A 15,534-nucleotide genomic window follows, 5' to 3' on the forward strand; every position below is an offset into this window, starting at 1 on the left:
AACTACAGTAAACTGAATTTAGAACTATTCTGAGACCCTAGACCAAAAGTTCTATGTCTGAGACGTAGATCTAATTTTTGATATTAGCTCTATGGTCTGAGACAATAAAAACTCTGTGGCCAATTGATCAAGGATCAAAATATGAACCATATTTTTTTATTTCTGAAAGTGAAAGGAGGAAATACTTGAATACAAACCCGTTTTAAAAGCAGTTTCAATATGTTGTCCAAAAATTATTTGGTAATTAAAATAAATATAATTTCGTTGAATATATTTTCAGTTCGTTTTTCAGATGTTGAATACTCAGAGACTTCAGAATTTTATCTATCCCTTCTCATCAGTTCAAATTCAACAAAATAAGATGTATAGTAAAGTACATTTTTTAAATAAGCTTAATTTACCAAGTCTTCCAGTTCCTAAACTGCAACAAACATTGTCAAAATATTTGAAATCTGTAGAGCCTTTTCTTAATGAACATGAATTATTGAAAACTAAAAATGTTCTCAAGAATTTTGAAGAAAATGAAGCTCCTAATTTACAAGGTTATCTAGAGAATAAAGCCCAAAATTGTGAAAATTGGCTCAGTGATTGGTGGGATAACACAGCTTATTTGGAATACAGAGATCCTGTGACTGTCTTTTCGAGCCCTGGTTTGGTTTGCCCCTTACAACAGTTCTCAAATGAAACAGAGAGACTCTCCTATGCTGCTAAAATGATTTTGGGAGCAATAAATTATAAACTTCTTATTGATAGGTAATATGATATAATATTACTTGGTTTACTTCAGCTCAGCCTTCTGAATATTTCAAATATTTTGTCAGGTTGTTCATTGATACATAATTAACAATAGTTCAAAAATTTCAGGGATCTTATTCCTTTAGACAAAATGGGCAAAGACTTGTTAGATATGAATCAATATAAAAAAATTTATGGTACTTGCAGAATTCCAAAACCTAAAAGAGATGAGATGCAATTTAATTCAGATGCCAAACATATCATCGTAGTGAGAAATAATAATGTAAAAACAATTTATAGTTTTTATTGCTCCTATTAAAAAAAACATTTTTAGTTTTTCAAAATGGAAATTATTACTCCAGAAAATGAAGTTCCTAGTTTTAATCAAGTTCTTAGTCAATTATTCTATATTACAAAAAGTTCTGAAGTAGTAGCTGCACCTGTAGGAGTACTGACTTCTGATAATAGAGATAACTGGTCAAAAGCCTATGGAATTCTTTCAGAAGGTAGGATGTTTGACAAAGAGGATAGTCATATTATATAATAATTATTATAGTTTTGAAAGGTATGAAGTATTTGGTGCAACATAAATCTATTGGTATTAATTATAAATTTTCAAGTGTGAAGTCAATTCATACACTTGATAAACCATGAGCTTTGCAATGAAATTGACTTTTCTAGACACAACTTTCCAAAAAAATATTTCTCTTTATGAGTATAGTGATATAACAATATATGCTCAAAATTAATTGACAAGTATAAACCACTTTTAAACTTCAGATTTGATAAATGAAAATTTGAAATTCTACGAATTTTGCAGTTACATATATTGCTGGATAGTTGCTTACTTTGCACAGATCTAGAGTACCGACCTCTTATTTCATATTGAATGCTATAGATAATAGTTTTCATTCTCTACAGACAAAATGAATAGAGCGAGCTTAGACGCTATTGAGTCTTCCTTATTCATATTATGTTTGGATAATCCTCTTCCAAAATGGAATGACGAGGTATTAACATTGGCTGCTAAACAATGTATCCATGGTGGTGGTATTGACGGAAATTCTGCTAATAGATGGTTTGACAAAACGTTACAGGTAAGATTTATATCTTGATAAATAAATAAAAAAAAAAACTGTATTTAGCGATTTTCTTATCAGATATTTAAAGGATTTGGTCCTTATTTGATGGAAATTCATTATTAAAGTAAGTTTATTATGTCATATATAGTAAATATTTTAATTTTTATTTCAGTTTATTGTTGGTACAGATGGCATTGTGGGTCTCACTTATGAGCATTCCCCCAGTGAAGGTCAGCCAGTGGCAGTCCTAACCGATCATGTGGTCAATTATATGTGAGTTAAATAATTTTAATGAAACCGTTTATATCGTAAATTAACTTAATTTACGATATAAATGATTACAATGAAATTATTTATTTCAGTGAGGGTAATGCTTGGAAGAGCCTTCCCGATGTGAAAACAGAAAGATATCCTGAACCTTTAGTTTTCAATATTACCAAAGAATTGGATGATGCTTTCAATAAGGCAGCTACAAATGTTAATAAGTATGTAGTAAATTTTGTTAAATATTGATGAAAATTGATCAAAGTTGATTGATACTTTCCTAGAATCACCAATCATAAAATTAATTGTCTTAAAATCCTAGCTGAGGGTACTATCCTTTTTCAATGATGGCTAATGTAGGTCAAGAATTTTTTTGAGGTTTTCCACTCTTTTTCTATCAGTTAATATAACTTCGTTATTCTTATTTTATTTTCAGATTGGCAAATAACTTGGAACTGAATGTATTCAATTTCACCAACTTTGGTAAAGAATTTGTGAAATCACAAAAATTGAGTCCAGATAGCTTCATTCAAATTGCTATTCAGTTTGCATTCTATAGGTAATTTGTTAGTGATTATTATCCCAGTTTTAGTCTGCTTGTTCAGCAATTGACTTTAGTTGGTGTTTTTTCGTTTTTTGTCACTTTGCATTACAGGCTTCATAAAGTTCCTGGTGCACATTACGAGTCAGCTGCTACTAGGAAATATATCCATGGCAGAACAGAAACTATTCGGTCCTGTTCAAATGAATCTATTGCTTTTGCTCGAGAGATGTTGGATAATACTTCTTCAGAAGCCAAAAAAATTACAGCTCTCAAAACAGCAATTTCGGCTCACAAGAATTATACCATTGATGTAAGCTTCTTTCATTTTATAAAATATGGTACAGAATGCTGTATTACTTGATTTTGTAGGCAATAAATGGTTTCGGAGTTGACCGACACCTCTTAGGTCTTAAATTAGCAGCTAAGGAACTGGGCAGAGAATTACCGGAACTTTACAAGGATGTAGCTTTCTCTAGAAGCTCTCAGATGAGGCTTTCTACTAGCCAAGTAGCTACGAAATGCAAAGGTGTTATGGCTTACGGGCCATTGGTACATAACGGATATGGGTGTTGCTACAATCCTCGTCCAGAAGATATATTGTTTGCAGTTTCTTGTTTCGTCAATAATGAGGAAACTAACGCAACAAAATTCAGAAGCGCCTTGGAAAAGAGTCTATTGGATATGCATAATTTACTTGCCAGAAATCAAAAACATAAGTTATAGAAAGGTAAAATGGAGGAAAACTGTTTGCTGGGGGTGAAACTACACAGAGCATATTTGTGTATTTCATAATTTATTGGAGAAGAGATAAAAAAATGTTTACTATAGGCTATTCAACAATTTTTTTGAGAAATATTTACACCAATTGAAAACATCCACTTTTTATATTCTCAAATTCAAAAATTTGTCGAAAAGCTTATTGAAAATTAATGTTATACGCAATAATATTTATATAAGACTATAAGATATAATGTTAAGATATCAAATGTAAAGACTTTATTAATGTATATTCTTCAGCAATGATAATTGTTTTCCTTGTAAGAAATGGTGGAAGGAAGTGTTATAAAATTATAACTGAAGAATTTTTTTACTCTAATGGGATTTTATATGAATATATTTTATAATACAAAAATTACAAATAAAAGATGGTGTTTAGATTCCTTTTATGTGTTCTGTGGTAGAGTCACCACGCTTCTCTTTGGAGGGAAGGTGTATATGGCAGGGCTCACTGAGTTGTCATACTGATGATTCCATCAGTGTCCCTGAATAAAACAGCATAATCCTCTGAGAGGGGGCGCCCCATGAAAATTAGTTAAGAACTCCTTGCCAAATCATCAAAGAGATTCACATGTCCGTGTTTATTGTGAATTGAAATATGCTCAAAGTGTGACAAGATATTAAAAAATTATTAGGGTTTGCTCCATCTACAATTTGAATTAATATTTCACATATAACTACAATACACCTCACCCCTTAAATGTGTATCAGTAAAATTTGCTATATTTATTTCCAAGACTCTACGTGACATAATGTTGTGTTCTTTACTTTATTAGTGTATCGTCCCCAGCAATGATAATTGTTTTCCCAAAAAGGAAATGGCTGAAGGATGTGTTATAAATTATAACTTTATAAAAGGATATTTTTACTCAAATAGAATTTTATATGAATATATTTTATAATACAAAAATTACAACTGAAAGCTGGTGTTTATATTGCTTATGTTAAGGTAGGCTCTATTTATGTCTAATTCAAAAGACATTTATGTGGCTGTAACCATTTAAAATATTTTCAAATTTAGACCTTTATAAACAATAGTCGTGTGATAACATATTTTGATAATACGTATATTGTAATATTACAATCCTAATTCAAAATATTGAATAGAAAATAGAGACAGACTATCATTTACTTCGAAATTATCAATATTTTTTTAATATGAATGCATCAAGCAAAAAATTTCAAATAAAATATTCATTATTAACATAAGATGGTTATATTTTAACAATGATGAAATAAAATTTCATAAAATACTCTAAATTTCTGGAAAACAAAAGTTTTCACCACTTTTCAAGGACTCAAGCTCTTCTTGTATCTGACAAGACCCTCACAATGCAACCTACCCCTCCTAAATTGAAAATTTTTTCATGCCATAATAATAACTGACCACTACTGCCTTCTGAAGGATACTCAAAACCCTTGTAAACATATTTCATTAGGACATCCAACAATTCAGGAGTTAACTGACTCACAGCATCTTCAATTTGTGGTGGTTTTATAGACAATAATACTTTCAATGTTAGATGTAGGGCATTGTCCTAGAAACATTTTTCAGTAAATAAGAAATTCTTGAAACTATTTCTTTCTACCTTTGTCTGTTGATTTTTACTACCAAGTGGAGCATTCGTCAAGACCAACTTCAGAGCATCCAAATTTTTTCCTGTGAATAGTATTAAGGAAAATTGTATAAATACTAACAAACTATCTAATATAATAAATTATTGCTGAAAATTGAAAAAGGATATTTTTGAAGTAAATTGTTGACTTCATTTTCATCTGGGCCAGTCGGTCCCCCATCTGTATCTTCTTCCTTATAATTGTCTTCGCAGTACAAATCAACATCAATTTTCCTGAAGGCCGAGCTAGAGGTATTTTTTGCCATTTTTTCAGTAATTTATTAGCAAATCACGACTGAAAAACAAATATCAGTAGCTTTTCCTGTCTGATTCATAAACCGATACCACAGCTTTAGGTTGGAATCAAAATACGATTATATGATCTACATATCTTACGAATAATAGAACTACTAATATTAAAAAAATGATATAATGTTCTTTTAATCAGAAGGAACATTTCATATATATAAATCAAATTATGATAAGAAAAGTATTATATTTGTTTCACCTGTAATTTGAATTAAGTAAGGAATATGTTTAGATGAATCAATTCGATAGGGAAAAAAAGAAAATTCAGTTCTATAACTGGACGTCATATGTCAAATGAGTTGTAACCTTAATTTTCCGGACCCTGAATCAAAAGGAATATGATTTTCAGATTTTCTAGGAAATAAAATTATTTATTAAGGAATAAAAAATTTGCGCACATATACATTCAAAGTTCAGACAAAATGTGGGCAGATACTCTTCTTATTGTTTTCATTTCGATTTGTACAGCGTTTTTAGGAGAGGGATTAACTTGGTTAATGGTTTATAGAACAGAAAAATATCAAAAATTAAAAGCTGAGGTGGAAAAGCAGAGTAAAAGACGTAGGTATTTTCAATTTTTAGTGAATTAGAACTCATCAGTATGTTCTAGTGGAAAAAAGGAAAGAAACTCATGGAGATTCTTTGGACAAACAACATAAAAAAAAAATTGAAAGAGAGGAGGAAAGATTGAAAAATAATAATCGTGATTTGTCTTTTGTAAAGATGAAATCTATGTTTGCCATTGGTTTTGCGTTTACTGCGTTGTTGAGTATGTTTAATAGCATGTGAGTTAATACATACATAAATCTGGAAAACCATGTATTTTAAAATAATGTTTTATAGATTTGATGGTAGAGTAGTGGCCCGATTGCCATTTATGCCTCTAACATGGATTCAAGGATTAAGTCATCGTAATCTTCCAGGGGAAGACTATTATGAATGCTCTTTTATATTCTTGTATATTTTATGCACTATGTCTATCCGACAAAATATTCAAAAATTATTAGGGTTTGCCCCATCTAGAGCTGCAAGTAAGCAAGGAAATGGGTTATTTGGTCCAGCTCCTGGCCAATTCAAATAATTTTGATAAATGTACAAAATCCAGTTTCCTAATTTTTCTCTTTACCCATCTTCTCATTATTTTTTGAATGAGTATCTACGTGTATATTGGCAATGCATCTATAGTTTATGTAAAAAGACATAATATAAATTTTATATATACTGTAAGAACTAAATAATTTAAATGTTTTATTTAAATTTCCAAAAATGTTCAAACATCGATCATAAATAAATTCAATTAAAAGTCTTTTATATTTTTTCCTTGTATATCCACTTGATAGACATATTCCAAGTAACTAAATTGCCGCAATTATTTTCCTCTATACACGCAAGTTTGGGCATCATTTGAATCGTTGAGTGCAGTTTTTTATTATCAAATTCCAATACAATTGTTTCAAATTAATAAGATGTAATAACCCAAATAAAAATTTCAAATCCACTTTATTGTAAATAAAATGGAAAGCATAACATTTTTTTTTACTTAAGACTAATCAAATAAATTATTTTACATTCAACAATAAATGTAAGACAGTAATGGTATAGCAATAAATATATATATAAATGGGAACAGTGAATTTAATACCACAATTTAGAATATCAATATTCATCATTTCGATGGGGAATATTTACAAAGGCATCTCAAAATTAACATCTAATTTTGCATCCTTGGCGAGGCTGACAATACTTGATAATTTCACTGCCAAACGTGCCGCCTCATCTAAATTATCCACAGGCAAAATTTTCAATCCTGAATTACCGATGAGAACTTTGGCATCGTCAACCTTTGTTCCTTGAAGCCTGCAAATAATTGGCATTTTAAGATTAAGATCCTTTGCAGCTGCGATGATGCCTTCAGCGATAATGTCACATCTCATAATGCCACCGAAAATATTAACCATAATTGCTAATACTTTGGGATCTGAAGTGATGATCTTAAAAGCCTCTTTGACCGCTTGTGCTGTAGCTCCACCGCCGACATCTAAGAAGTTGGCTGGAGAGCCTCCATGAAGGGTGATAATATCCATGGTGGCCATGGCCAAACCAGCACCATTTACTAAGCATCCTATGCTTCCATCCAGGGCAATGTAGTTCAAATCGAATTTAGCCGCGGCTACTTCCTTTTCATCTTCTTGAGACCAATCTCTCAACGCAAAAAGCTCTTTCTGTCTAAACTGGGAGTTATCATCAAATCTGAACTTGGCATCCAAAGAGAAATCTGAAAGAAAAATAAAAGTAACTCAAAAGAAAATTAGGACATTACCTAAAACTAATCTTAGTTATTCAATAAGAAAAAAAATTATCAACAAAATTTGATGCATTCATGAACTTACATGTTGGTCCTACATCTTCAGCATAGGGATTGATTTCTATCAAGAGAGCATCTTTTTTGAGGAATAAATCGTACATTTTATTGAGCATATCGATAATCTTATCCTTTTGACTAGTCAAGCCAACTTTTTCCACAACTCTCTCTGCAGTTGCCTTATCTAAGCCTTTCATGATATCAATAGGTTCGTAAATAATTGCTTCTGGACTTTCGGCAGCAACATCTTCAATATTGACTCCTCCTTGAGAAGAAGCTATTATAACTGGACCCTGAAATAAAAGCAGTTTTATTAAAAAGATTACACATGAAATTTTTCATTAGAGAAAGGTTGGAAATCTCCCTGAACAATTTTAAAAGTTCAGTATTGATGAAGGAACTTACATTGAAGGATCTTTCCATCATAATTGCGAAATAGAATTCTTTTCTTGGGAATTTACGCTCGGTTACCATGACCATATTACAAATTCTTCCTTTTTCACCAGTCTGTTTAGTGACCAATTGCTGACCAAGCATTTTTCCAGCAATTTCTTCTGCTTCTTCAGGCCTGAATAAATTGGGGAATAATTCGTATTAGAGTTATACAAAAACAACTTAAATTGAATAAGTTAGTATTTCTATACCTGCTTCTTTTACTATATTAGTAATTCATCCTATTACCAGAATTAAAAATATGGAGAAGGGACCTAATGAATATTATACTATAATTTGGATATTAATTAACTAACTACAAATAGTTTTATGAGTGGCAATCTGACTTACTTTTCAGAAATATCCTAATCGTAACATTTGATCACGGGGTAAACCTAAAGTATGAAATAAATTGTGCTAATTTAGAATTTAAGAAGCTTTCCCTTGAATCTTTGCATTGGTTTTTGTGCTATGAGACAATAAACATTCATGATCCACTTACGAGTACACCATTCGCACTCCACCTTTGAGACCATTCTTAAAACTACCCTTTCCTCTTCCTCCAGCCAACACTTGTGCTTTTAAAACTAAATCTTTAGTATTAAGGTCTTTAGCAATTTTTTTCGCTTCTTCCTTAGTTTTTGCTACTCCAAACTTAGGTACATCGATTCCAGCATCCTTTAATAATGTATAACTTATGTATTCATGTACATTTAAATTCCTCTGAGCCTGAAGTTGTGGTTGCCATCGGTTTTTCTGTCCTGCAGCAACGACTGTCTGCAAAAGGTCAAAGGTTTTTTACATAACACTGTCAAGGATGTAGGTAATCTAAGGATTTTGATAATAACCTTTGGGGCATTTTTCAAAATAATTCTCTCTGTGAGAGTAAGGCTCCTCAATATCGTAGCCATTAAAACTGATCAGTGATCTAATTCTGAAAAGATGATAAAAATTATTCACTAGTGAACTGCTAGAATTTGACGTTCCCTGGCTATTTGTTAAGACAATTATCTAACTTGCCAATGTTATGTCAAATATTCTTCAACTAATGTCAACAACACTGTCAAACGACTGGGCGTTTTTTCTTTTTTTGTCTGATTATAATAACGAATTAATTGTTGGGTAGGAGAACAATAACTGAATCAAAATTATTTAAGCGGAGGGTTATCATAGGGAATTTGAGATAGCTGATTCAAAGTTCAATGGTGTTCAAAATAAAAATAGTTCCTCATATAATGTGAGTTTTGAACTTTGAAGATCAACGCTATAACAAAAGGACGTTGCCTTTAAATAAATAGTATCATTATTGACCCATAACTAAAAATAAGATTATCCTTTACTTCACTGTCAATTAAATTTTTGTTTGATTCTCAAATATGTGTCACCACCACAATTTCTCTTGATAAATATAGAGGGGAATTTTTACTTTTTTTCGCACCTTTTTGATCATGCAAATTTTTTGTTTTGTCTGAATGAATGAATATAATAAGTGCACTTCCTACTTTATAATAGTGTTTGAATAAATTGATTCAAATACATTTTAATAATAGTACGTATGAATGAAGGTATTCAATTGATTGAGTACCTATATATAGTTTTTTTTAATCAATTAATTTTCTTCGATTTTAAATCAATTATCAAGAAAGAAAGCTAACGGAAATGTAAATAATTTTCATTAATTGTCTAGTAAAAAACGAATGCTCGAAGTGCATTGACTGAGTAATATAACAAACATATATAATAATAATTCGTATATCATTCATTGCGGTGAACAAAGACGAATAGAATAAATAATAGGCGTCAATTGAACAACAGAACAAAACGGCAAGCATCGCGTATACTCTATCATTTAATTTTCCTTATCTTAATTATATTTGATGAGTGGAAGATAAGTTAGACTATATTATAATTTTTTGTCGAAGGACTTTGAAATTTTTTACTGAGGTAGAATGTTGAAGTGTTCAGAAATCAATGTCACCATTCGGAAGGCCAAAAAAGAAGATATGGTCCAAGTTTTCAAATTGATTAGAGTAAGTCCTATAAAGATTTCTTATCAATCAGACCAGTAGTAGGGTAAATTGAATTCAGTTTGTTTCGTTTTCATGCGTATTTTCCTTTTGTAGTTCCAAAAATATTCAATGAAGTTTTCATTGAAATATGAAGAGAGAAAACGATTGAGTATACTTTATATGTGTACTATTTTTTGCAAAGAAAATCATCTATATAGCTATAATAATCAACCGCAATATCGATACCGTAAAAAATTAATGTAAATCATACGTTCAATAATTTGAACAGACTCATTTGGATAATGATTATACATATGGTCGAATTTTGAATTCGAGAAGATTATAATGAAATTTTCAAATTTCAACATACCAGACTTTTATATGTATCTGTTTTATTCTTATATTTATTACTTCTTATTGCAAACTCCCAATTTTATTACTTGAATTCGGAAGTATATCAATTCTTTATAGATTAAATAATAATGGTTATTAAAAGATAACGAATTGTGTGTCGGATATAACGCATTGCTAAATAAACAATTCAGAACAGAGCTTTGTTTATCTAACGAATTAATATCAGTTGAATACTGCTGGAGTAATCCACAATTGTTTTAATTTTTGGCGTCTACTTGCATGTTTTGCTATAGTAAAAATCATCATTCGAATTGATGATTGTCCTATAAATAAACCACAATTTGAATAAAATTAGATAATTTTCAATCATAAGAAGTATTCTATGGAAATAGTCAAATCATATCTTAGTAGTAAATTAACAATTTTAGCATTTTGCGCAGTTATAATATTGGATATCAAAAAAAAAAAAAAATTTAAACATATTATGATGAAGTGGCGGTACCTACATGTACACCAATGTTCTAATGAAACAGAATCACATTTACTACGAGCCAATGGGCGTTTCCTTGTCTTTTGCTGTTAAAAAGTCAGCCCTCCACTGAGTACATACACTTTCATATATCCGCCATTCGTACCGTATTTAAAAAAAAAAGTTTAAATGTATATATCAGCACTGACTACTAGTTAGTTAGTCTTTGATTTTAAATAGTATTGAGACCCCTGGAACTTCATGTTTGCGCTTGAGCGTATGAGATTTGGAAAAGCTGAAAATTACATGAGAATTGTAGTAAGAAGTTGGGGTTTGCCAGTATTTGAAGACACCATCAGACACCGCAAAGTCGGAAGTCTGAAATTCATTTTACGATCGAAAATTTTGAAATCGAAGACCAAACACTTTTTCATCCTAAAAGTTATCACAAAACTCTTGCAAATATCGTATCACCAAAGCAACGATGAATTCAATGGTCAAAATACAAAGATCAAGAGATACAGAACGCGTGCTTATAAATAAATAGGTAAAAACACATTAATTATTATTTCGACCTCTTACTAGTCTTACTCAATACTTATCAAGTAGGTATTCCAACATTTGTCTTCACATCTTACTCAATGGAAGTTCTGCAAGGTATTAAAAATAATGTGTGCTAAAGTTTTCAGCATTATAGATCCTGAAGTTTGCATTTTCGGAAATAATTTTATGGAACAAACTACACACTTATAGAAATGCTGACACACAACAATAAAATACATTTTTTTATCTCTCAAATTGAAATTCTGATTTTCAAAACCTTCAGGCCCTTGCAGAATTCGAGCGACTTGAGGATCAAGTGAAAATAGATGCTTCAGTTTTGGAGAAGGATGGTTTCGACTCGGAAAATCCAGCTTTTACCTGCTTAGTAGCAGAACTGTCAGATGGACATATTATGGGGTACGCACTCTATTATTATTCATACTCTACTTGGTTAGGAAGATCTATATTCTTAGAAGATCTTTACGTACAGGCAGCTTATAGAGGAAACGGTATAGGGAAGCAGCTATTCATGGCGGTTGCCAAAATAGCCCATGAAACACAAAGTAAAAGGATGGATTTCCATTGTTTGTGTTGGAATCCAGCAATTAGATTCTATAAAAGTCTTGGAGCAATAAATTTGACTTCTACTGAAAAATGGCAAATGTTTCGAATAGATAAGGATTGTTTAGATAAACTTTTTAGTTAGGCCAAATTACCAATGTTTACATTATAGAACTGTATATGCTACTTTTCCAGCAATAAATGAGTTCATTTATCTTATGCTAATCTGTTAATTGTTTTTCCCCAAATTAAGGTCCTTCCTTTCAGAGAAAAGTAACTAGAATATAAGTAGAGTAGTTATATCAAAAGTATTGTATGTATTATATATTTTGCCACTTTACGACAAAACCTGTGAAAATTAAACCAAAATACACCTTGATTCTACAGACTATAGGTTTAAAAATTCATATCATGTAAATTACTACATTTGTTTGGTAAAAAAGATAATACTCCCATAATTATGGCAATCCACTTCTTTCAATTTCTGATTACTAAAATAATGTATTCTAGTAAGGCATATTATATCCATTACAGAACGCGGCTATTAAAACATTTATTTGTGTCAAGGGTATAATTAACTAGTTATCATTAAAAACTGTATAGCAATTATTGACTTTCTTTTTGGAGCACATTATAGGTAGGAAATTATTTTCTTCACTACTTTAATTAAACTTTATTGAGGTAAGTATCTCTTTTTTGTCTAATACAAAAAGATAGGTAAAGATTAGCACCAAAAATGACATCACTATATATAAGAACGAATTCATATATTAAAAATACAATCAACATGACTTTTGATAGAAATAATAGCTACTAACACAGTAAAAATAATATTCAGAAAATTTCTTTTACAGCTTGATGTTCGAAGATATTCACTATAAAATTTTTGGTTTCTTGAATTATTCTGTGGTGATATTATAGTGTAAAATTTGTATTGTTTATTATTTAGATTGGACGCAACCCAAGATGGTAATTTTAAAGAGGGATCTGAAATTTTCAACATTAAACGATTCCAAATTTTTATTGAAATATTGGAAATTAAAAACCAAAATAATATAATACAACAGTAGATAGAATCAATATTTACAATTATTTGAATGAATAACATATACAAAAGTAAAATATCATACTTCTTATCATGTAAACAAAAAGCAAAATGGTTTATACATCTGAAAATCTGATAAAAGAAATAGAATACTTACACCTTTTTTACATCCCTAATCATAAGAAATATCCTGGCTAGTTTATCAATGTATTATCTCTAATTCAAAATTTGTTAGATCGTCCATAAACGTTGGTTAGTTATTTCATATCTATTGATTTTGAGTTTTTTGGTAGAATCTTATGGAGAAATGATTCATTGTTTTTTCATCACTTTCTTAACTTCATTCCAGTAATAATTGCATAATATAGGATTTTAAACTTTCGTAAAAATAAATCTTACACACTTATCACTTCTTCAAAGCAAATGAATATGATACTGAATAGCAAAACAGAGTCTCAATGAATTCATAATAATCATAGTTCAGTAGCTCATCAGTTAACAATAAATAAAGTCCTCGTCTGTGGCTGAATGATTTTCTTTAATATGTTCATCTAAATGCAGTCTTTTGTAAAATACAATACTGCATAATTCACATCTGAAAGCAAATTAAAAAATGAGTTTTATCAAATTAGTGAACTAACAAGTGCACAATCTATTTTTGAAAAAAAAAAGATGAAATGATGTACAAACCTATATTTTCTTTTTTGAGTTGAAAACGTTTCTTTGCTATGTAACTTGCTATGAGACATTAGGTTGTATTTTTCAGCAAATCTCTTTCCACATGTTGTACAAGTATACTTTTTTTCACCTGTATGTACCCTCATGTGTCTTTTCAAATGTGAAGTTGACATCAACATTAGTCCACAAACGTTGCATTTGTATGATTTCTCTCCTGTATGTGATATTTTATGTATAGTAAAAGAAGTATGGTGAGTGAAACATTTCCCACATTCTTCACATTGATATGGTTTTTCACCTAGAACAAATTTTGTCTTGCTAGATGGAATTTCATTCAAATAAATATGATAATGAATTGCTATAATTTTTGTAAAATTAATGTATTACTGACCTGTATGAATTTTATTGTGCCGTATCATAGCTCCTTTCTGAGTAAATGATTTTTCACAATGTGAACATTTGAAAGGATTTATACCATTATGCATTCCAACATGTATATTTAAGGCACTCTTGTGACGATAAACTTTTCCACATATTTCGCAGATATAAGGTTTTCTTTCAACATGTGATGTAGAATGAGATTTTAATTCTTGTTTAGTAGGGAAGGTTAGGGTACATCTTGTACATTTATGAAGTTTATCTTCTGATCTAGATATATTAGATTTTTTAGGTGGAGAGCTATTTTTCGATCCAAACAAAATTCCCACTTTCTTATCATCCATCATATCATAAATAACATGTTCTTCAATACAATTCTCCCAACTTTCAGATGTTTCTTCTGATTTTATATTCATATTAAGAATATTTTTTAGATCATGTTGATTCTTGAAATGAATTTTTCCATTTTCTTTTGTTACTTCGCAATTATTCATGAAAGCATTAGTTGTATTTTTGCTTTCACTATCATCGAAATTTTCAAGCCTTGGTGAACCTGAAGAGTGTACTTCACCATCTTCATTGAAATCAAAATACTCCTGATCATCATCTACTGTTATAACAATTTCTCCATGATCTTCTGAAGATATTATTATTTGTTCCTTCATCTTTATTCTCTTTTTATATCTACCTTTAATGTCATTTACTATTTCTTTAATTTTTTCTTCCATTTGATCCACTTCATTGAAGATATCATAACATGATCCACAAAAAAGATCATTGGCACTAGTTCTCAATTTTAAGGAGCCACCTATTATTCTTTTGAAAAATTGTTTTATTGGTGTCGATGAATGTAGAGTAACTGTTTCATCCAAATTAAAAAAAGTTGTTGCATCCAGACTTTCGCAAAGAACACAAGCCATTATTGTTCTAGATTTGGAATTTTCTTAGAAAATTATTTTGTAAGGTTAATATTATTTGTTTTTCTGCAAAATTTGCAGTTGAAGTTGCAGTCAATAATCAAAATATTTACAAGAATTTTTTAGGTTAAATCACAGAACATTAGGGTGAACTCCACAGAGTACTAAAAAGTGTAGTATCGGCACTTAATGGCCTGATCAATATGGTACATCACTGGCGTATCCAGCGGGGAAGTTTGGGGGGTAAAACCACCCCCGAAATGTGAAAATGTCACCATTTTTTAAAATAAAAAGAAGCGAGCAATGGCCTGATTCATTGAGAGCCCCAATACGTGAACATTTTAACCGTAACAGTAATCGTGCTCTACTAGGAAGGTGGAAAAAAGTTGTTGCTAACAATGGGCAATACTTTGAATGATTCATTTGTAACCATTTTTTTACAATAAAGTTGCATTTTCA

At 30.4% G+C, this 15,534-nt stretch overlaps 6 protein-coding genes across 7 annotated transcripts; 3 read left to right on the top strand and 3 right to left on the bottom strand.

The window, feature by feature from the left end:
• Window positions 1-85: 85 nt before the first annotated feature.
• LOC123677384 (carnitine O-acetyltransferase-like) lies at window positions 86-4,003 on the top strand. The gene is made up of 10 exons (XM_045613874.1): window positions 86-240; window positions 293-753; window positions 865-1,018; window positions 1,070-1,241; window positions 1,657-1,832; window positions 1,990-2,090; window positions 2,180-2,302; window positions 2,518-2,640; window positions 2,737-2,935; window positions 2,995-4,003. Exons 1-10 carry the CDS (start codon window positions 220-222, stop codon window positions 3,346-3,348), a joined length of 1,884 nt encoding a protein of 627 aa, XP_045469830.1. The 5' UTR covers window positions 86-219; the 3' UTR covers window positions 3,349-4,003.
• A 273-nt stretch (window positions 4,004-4,276) lies between these two features.
• Window positions 4,277-5,384, bottom strand: LOC123677389 (actin-related protein 2/3 complex subunit 5-C). The gene is made up of 3 exons (XM_045613880.1): window positions 5,148-5,384; window positions 4,992-5,064; window positions 4,277-4,940 (listed from the first exon to the last, which is right to left on the bottom strand). The coding sequence occupies exons 1-3, from the start codon at window positions 5,282-5,284 to the stop codon at window positions 4,701-4,703; spliced, it is 450 nt and encodes a 149-aa protein (XP_045469836.1). The 5' UTR covers window positions 5,285-5,384; the 3' UTR covers window positions 4,277-4,700.
• A 240-nt stretch (window positions 5,385-5,624) lies between these two features.
• Window positions 5,625-6,633, top strand: LOC123677387 (calcium load-activated calcium channel). The gene is made up of 3 exons (XM_045613878.1): window positions 5,625-5,888; window positions 5,938-6,112; window positions 6,171-6,633. Exons 1-3 carry the CDS (start codon window positions 5,750-5,752, stop codon window positions 6,406-6,408), a joined length of 552 nt encoding a protein of 183 aa, XP_045469834.1. The 5' UTR covers window positions 5,625-5,749; the 3' UTR covers window positions 6,409-6,633.
• Window positions 6,634-6,810: 177 nt separating this feature from the next.
• Window positions 6,811-9,279, bottom strand: LOC123677385 (succinate--CoA ligase [ADP-forming] subunit beta, mitochondrial). Of its 2 annotated transcripts, XM_045613876.1 has the most exons (6): window positions 9,142-9,279; window positions 8,970-9,055; window positions 8,624-8,898; window positions 8,095-8,257; window positions 7,718-7,982; window positions 6,811-7,602 (listed from the first exon to the last, which is right to left on the bottom strand). In XM_045613876.1, exons 2-6 carry the CDS (start codon window positions 9,030-9,032, stop codon window positions 7,013-7,015), a joined length of 1,356 nt encoding a protein of 451 aa, XP_045469832.1. In that variant the 5' UTR covers window positions 9,033-9,055; window positions 9,142-9,279; the 3' UTR covers window positions 6,811-7,012. The 2 variants fall into 2 exon arrangements, with proteins under 2 accessions (XP_045469832.1, XP_045469831.1); XM_045613875.1 differs by having other exon boundaries at window positions 8,970-9,259.
• A 721-nt stretch (window positions 9,280-10,000) lies between these two features.
• LOC123677388 (thialysine N-epsilon-acetyltransferase) lies at window positions 10,001-12,276 on the top strand. Its single transcript, XM_045613879.1, has 2 exons — window positions 10,001-10,151; window positions 11,780-12,276. The coding sequence occupies exons 1-2, from the start codon at window positions 10,071-10,073 to the stop codon at window positions 12,200-12,202; spliced, it is 504 nt and encodes a 167-aa protein (XP_045469835.1). The 5' UTR covers window positions 10,001-10,070; the 3' UTR covers window positions 12,203-12,276.
• Window positions 12,277-12,809: 533 nt separating this feature from the next.
• On the bottom strand, window positions 12,810-15,185 carry LOC123677386 (zinc finger protein 347-like). The gene is made up of 3 exons (XM_045613877.1): window positions 14,172-15,185; window positions 13,793-14,078; window positions 12,810-13,697 (listed from the first exon to the last, which is right to left on the bottom strand). Exons 1-3 carry the CDS (start codon window positions 15,076-15,078, stop codon window positions 13,598-13,600), a joined length of 1,293 nt encoding a protein of 430 aa, XP_045469833.1. The 5' UTR covers window positions 15,079-15,185; the 3' UTR covers window positions 12,810-13,597.
• Window positions 15,186-15,534: the final 349 nt, after the last annotated feature.

Source organism: Harmonia axyridis, chromosome 4 (assembly GCF_914767665.1).
Source record: "Harmonia axyridis chromosome 4, icHarAxyr1.1, whole genome shotgun sequence".
NCBI classification, from domain to species: Eukaryota; Metazoa; Arthropoda; class Insecta; order Coleoptera; family Coccinellidae; genus Harmonia; species Harmonia axyridis.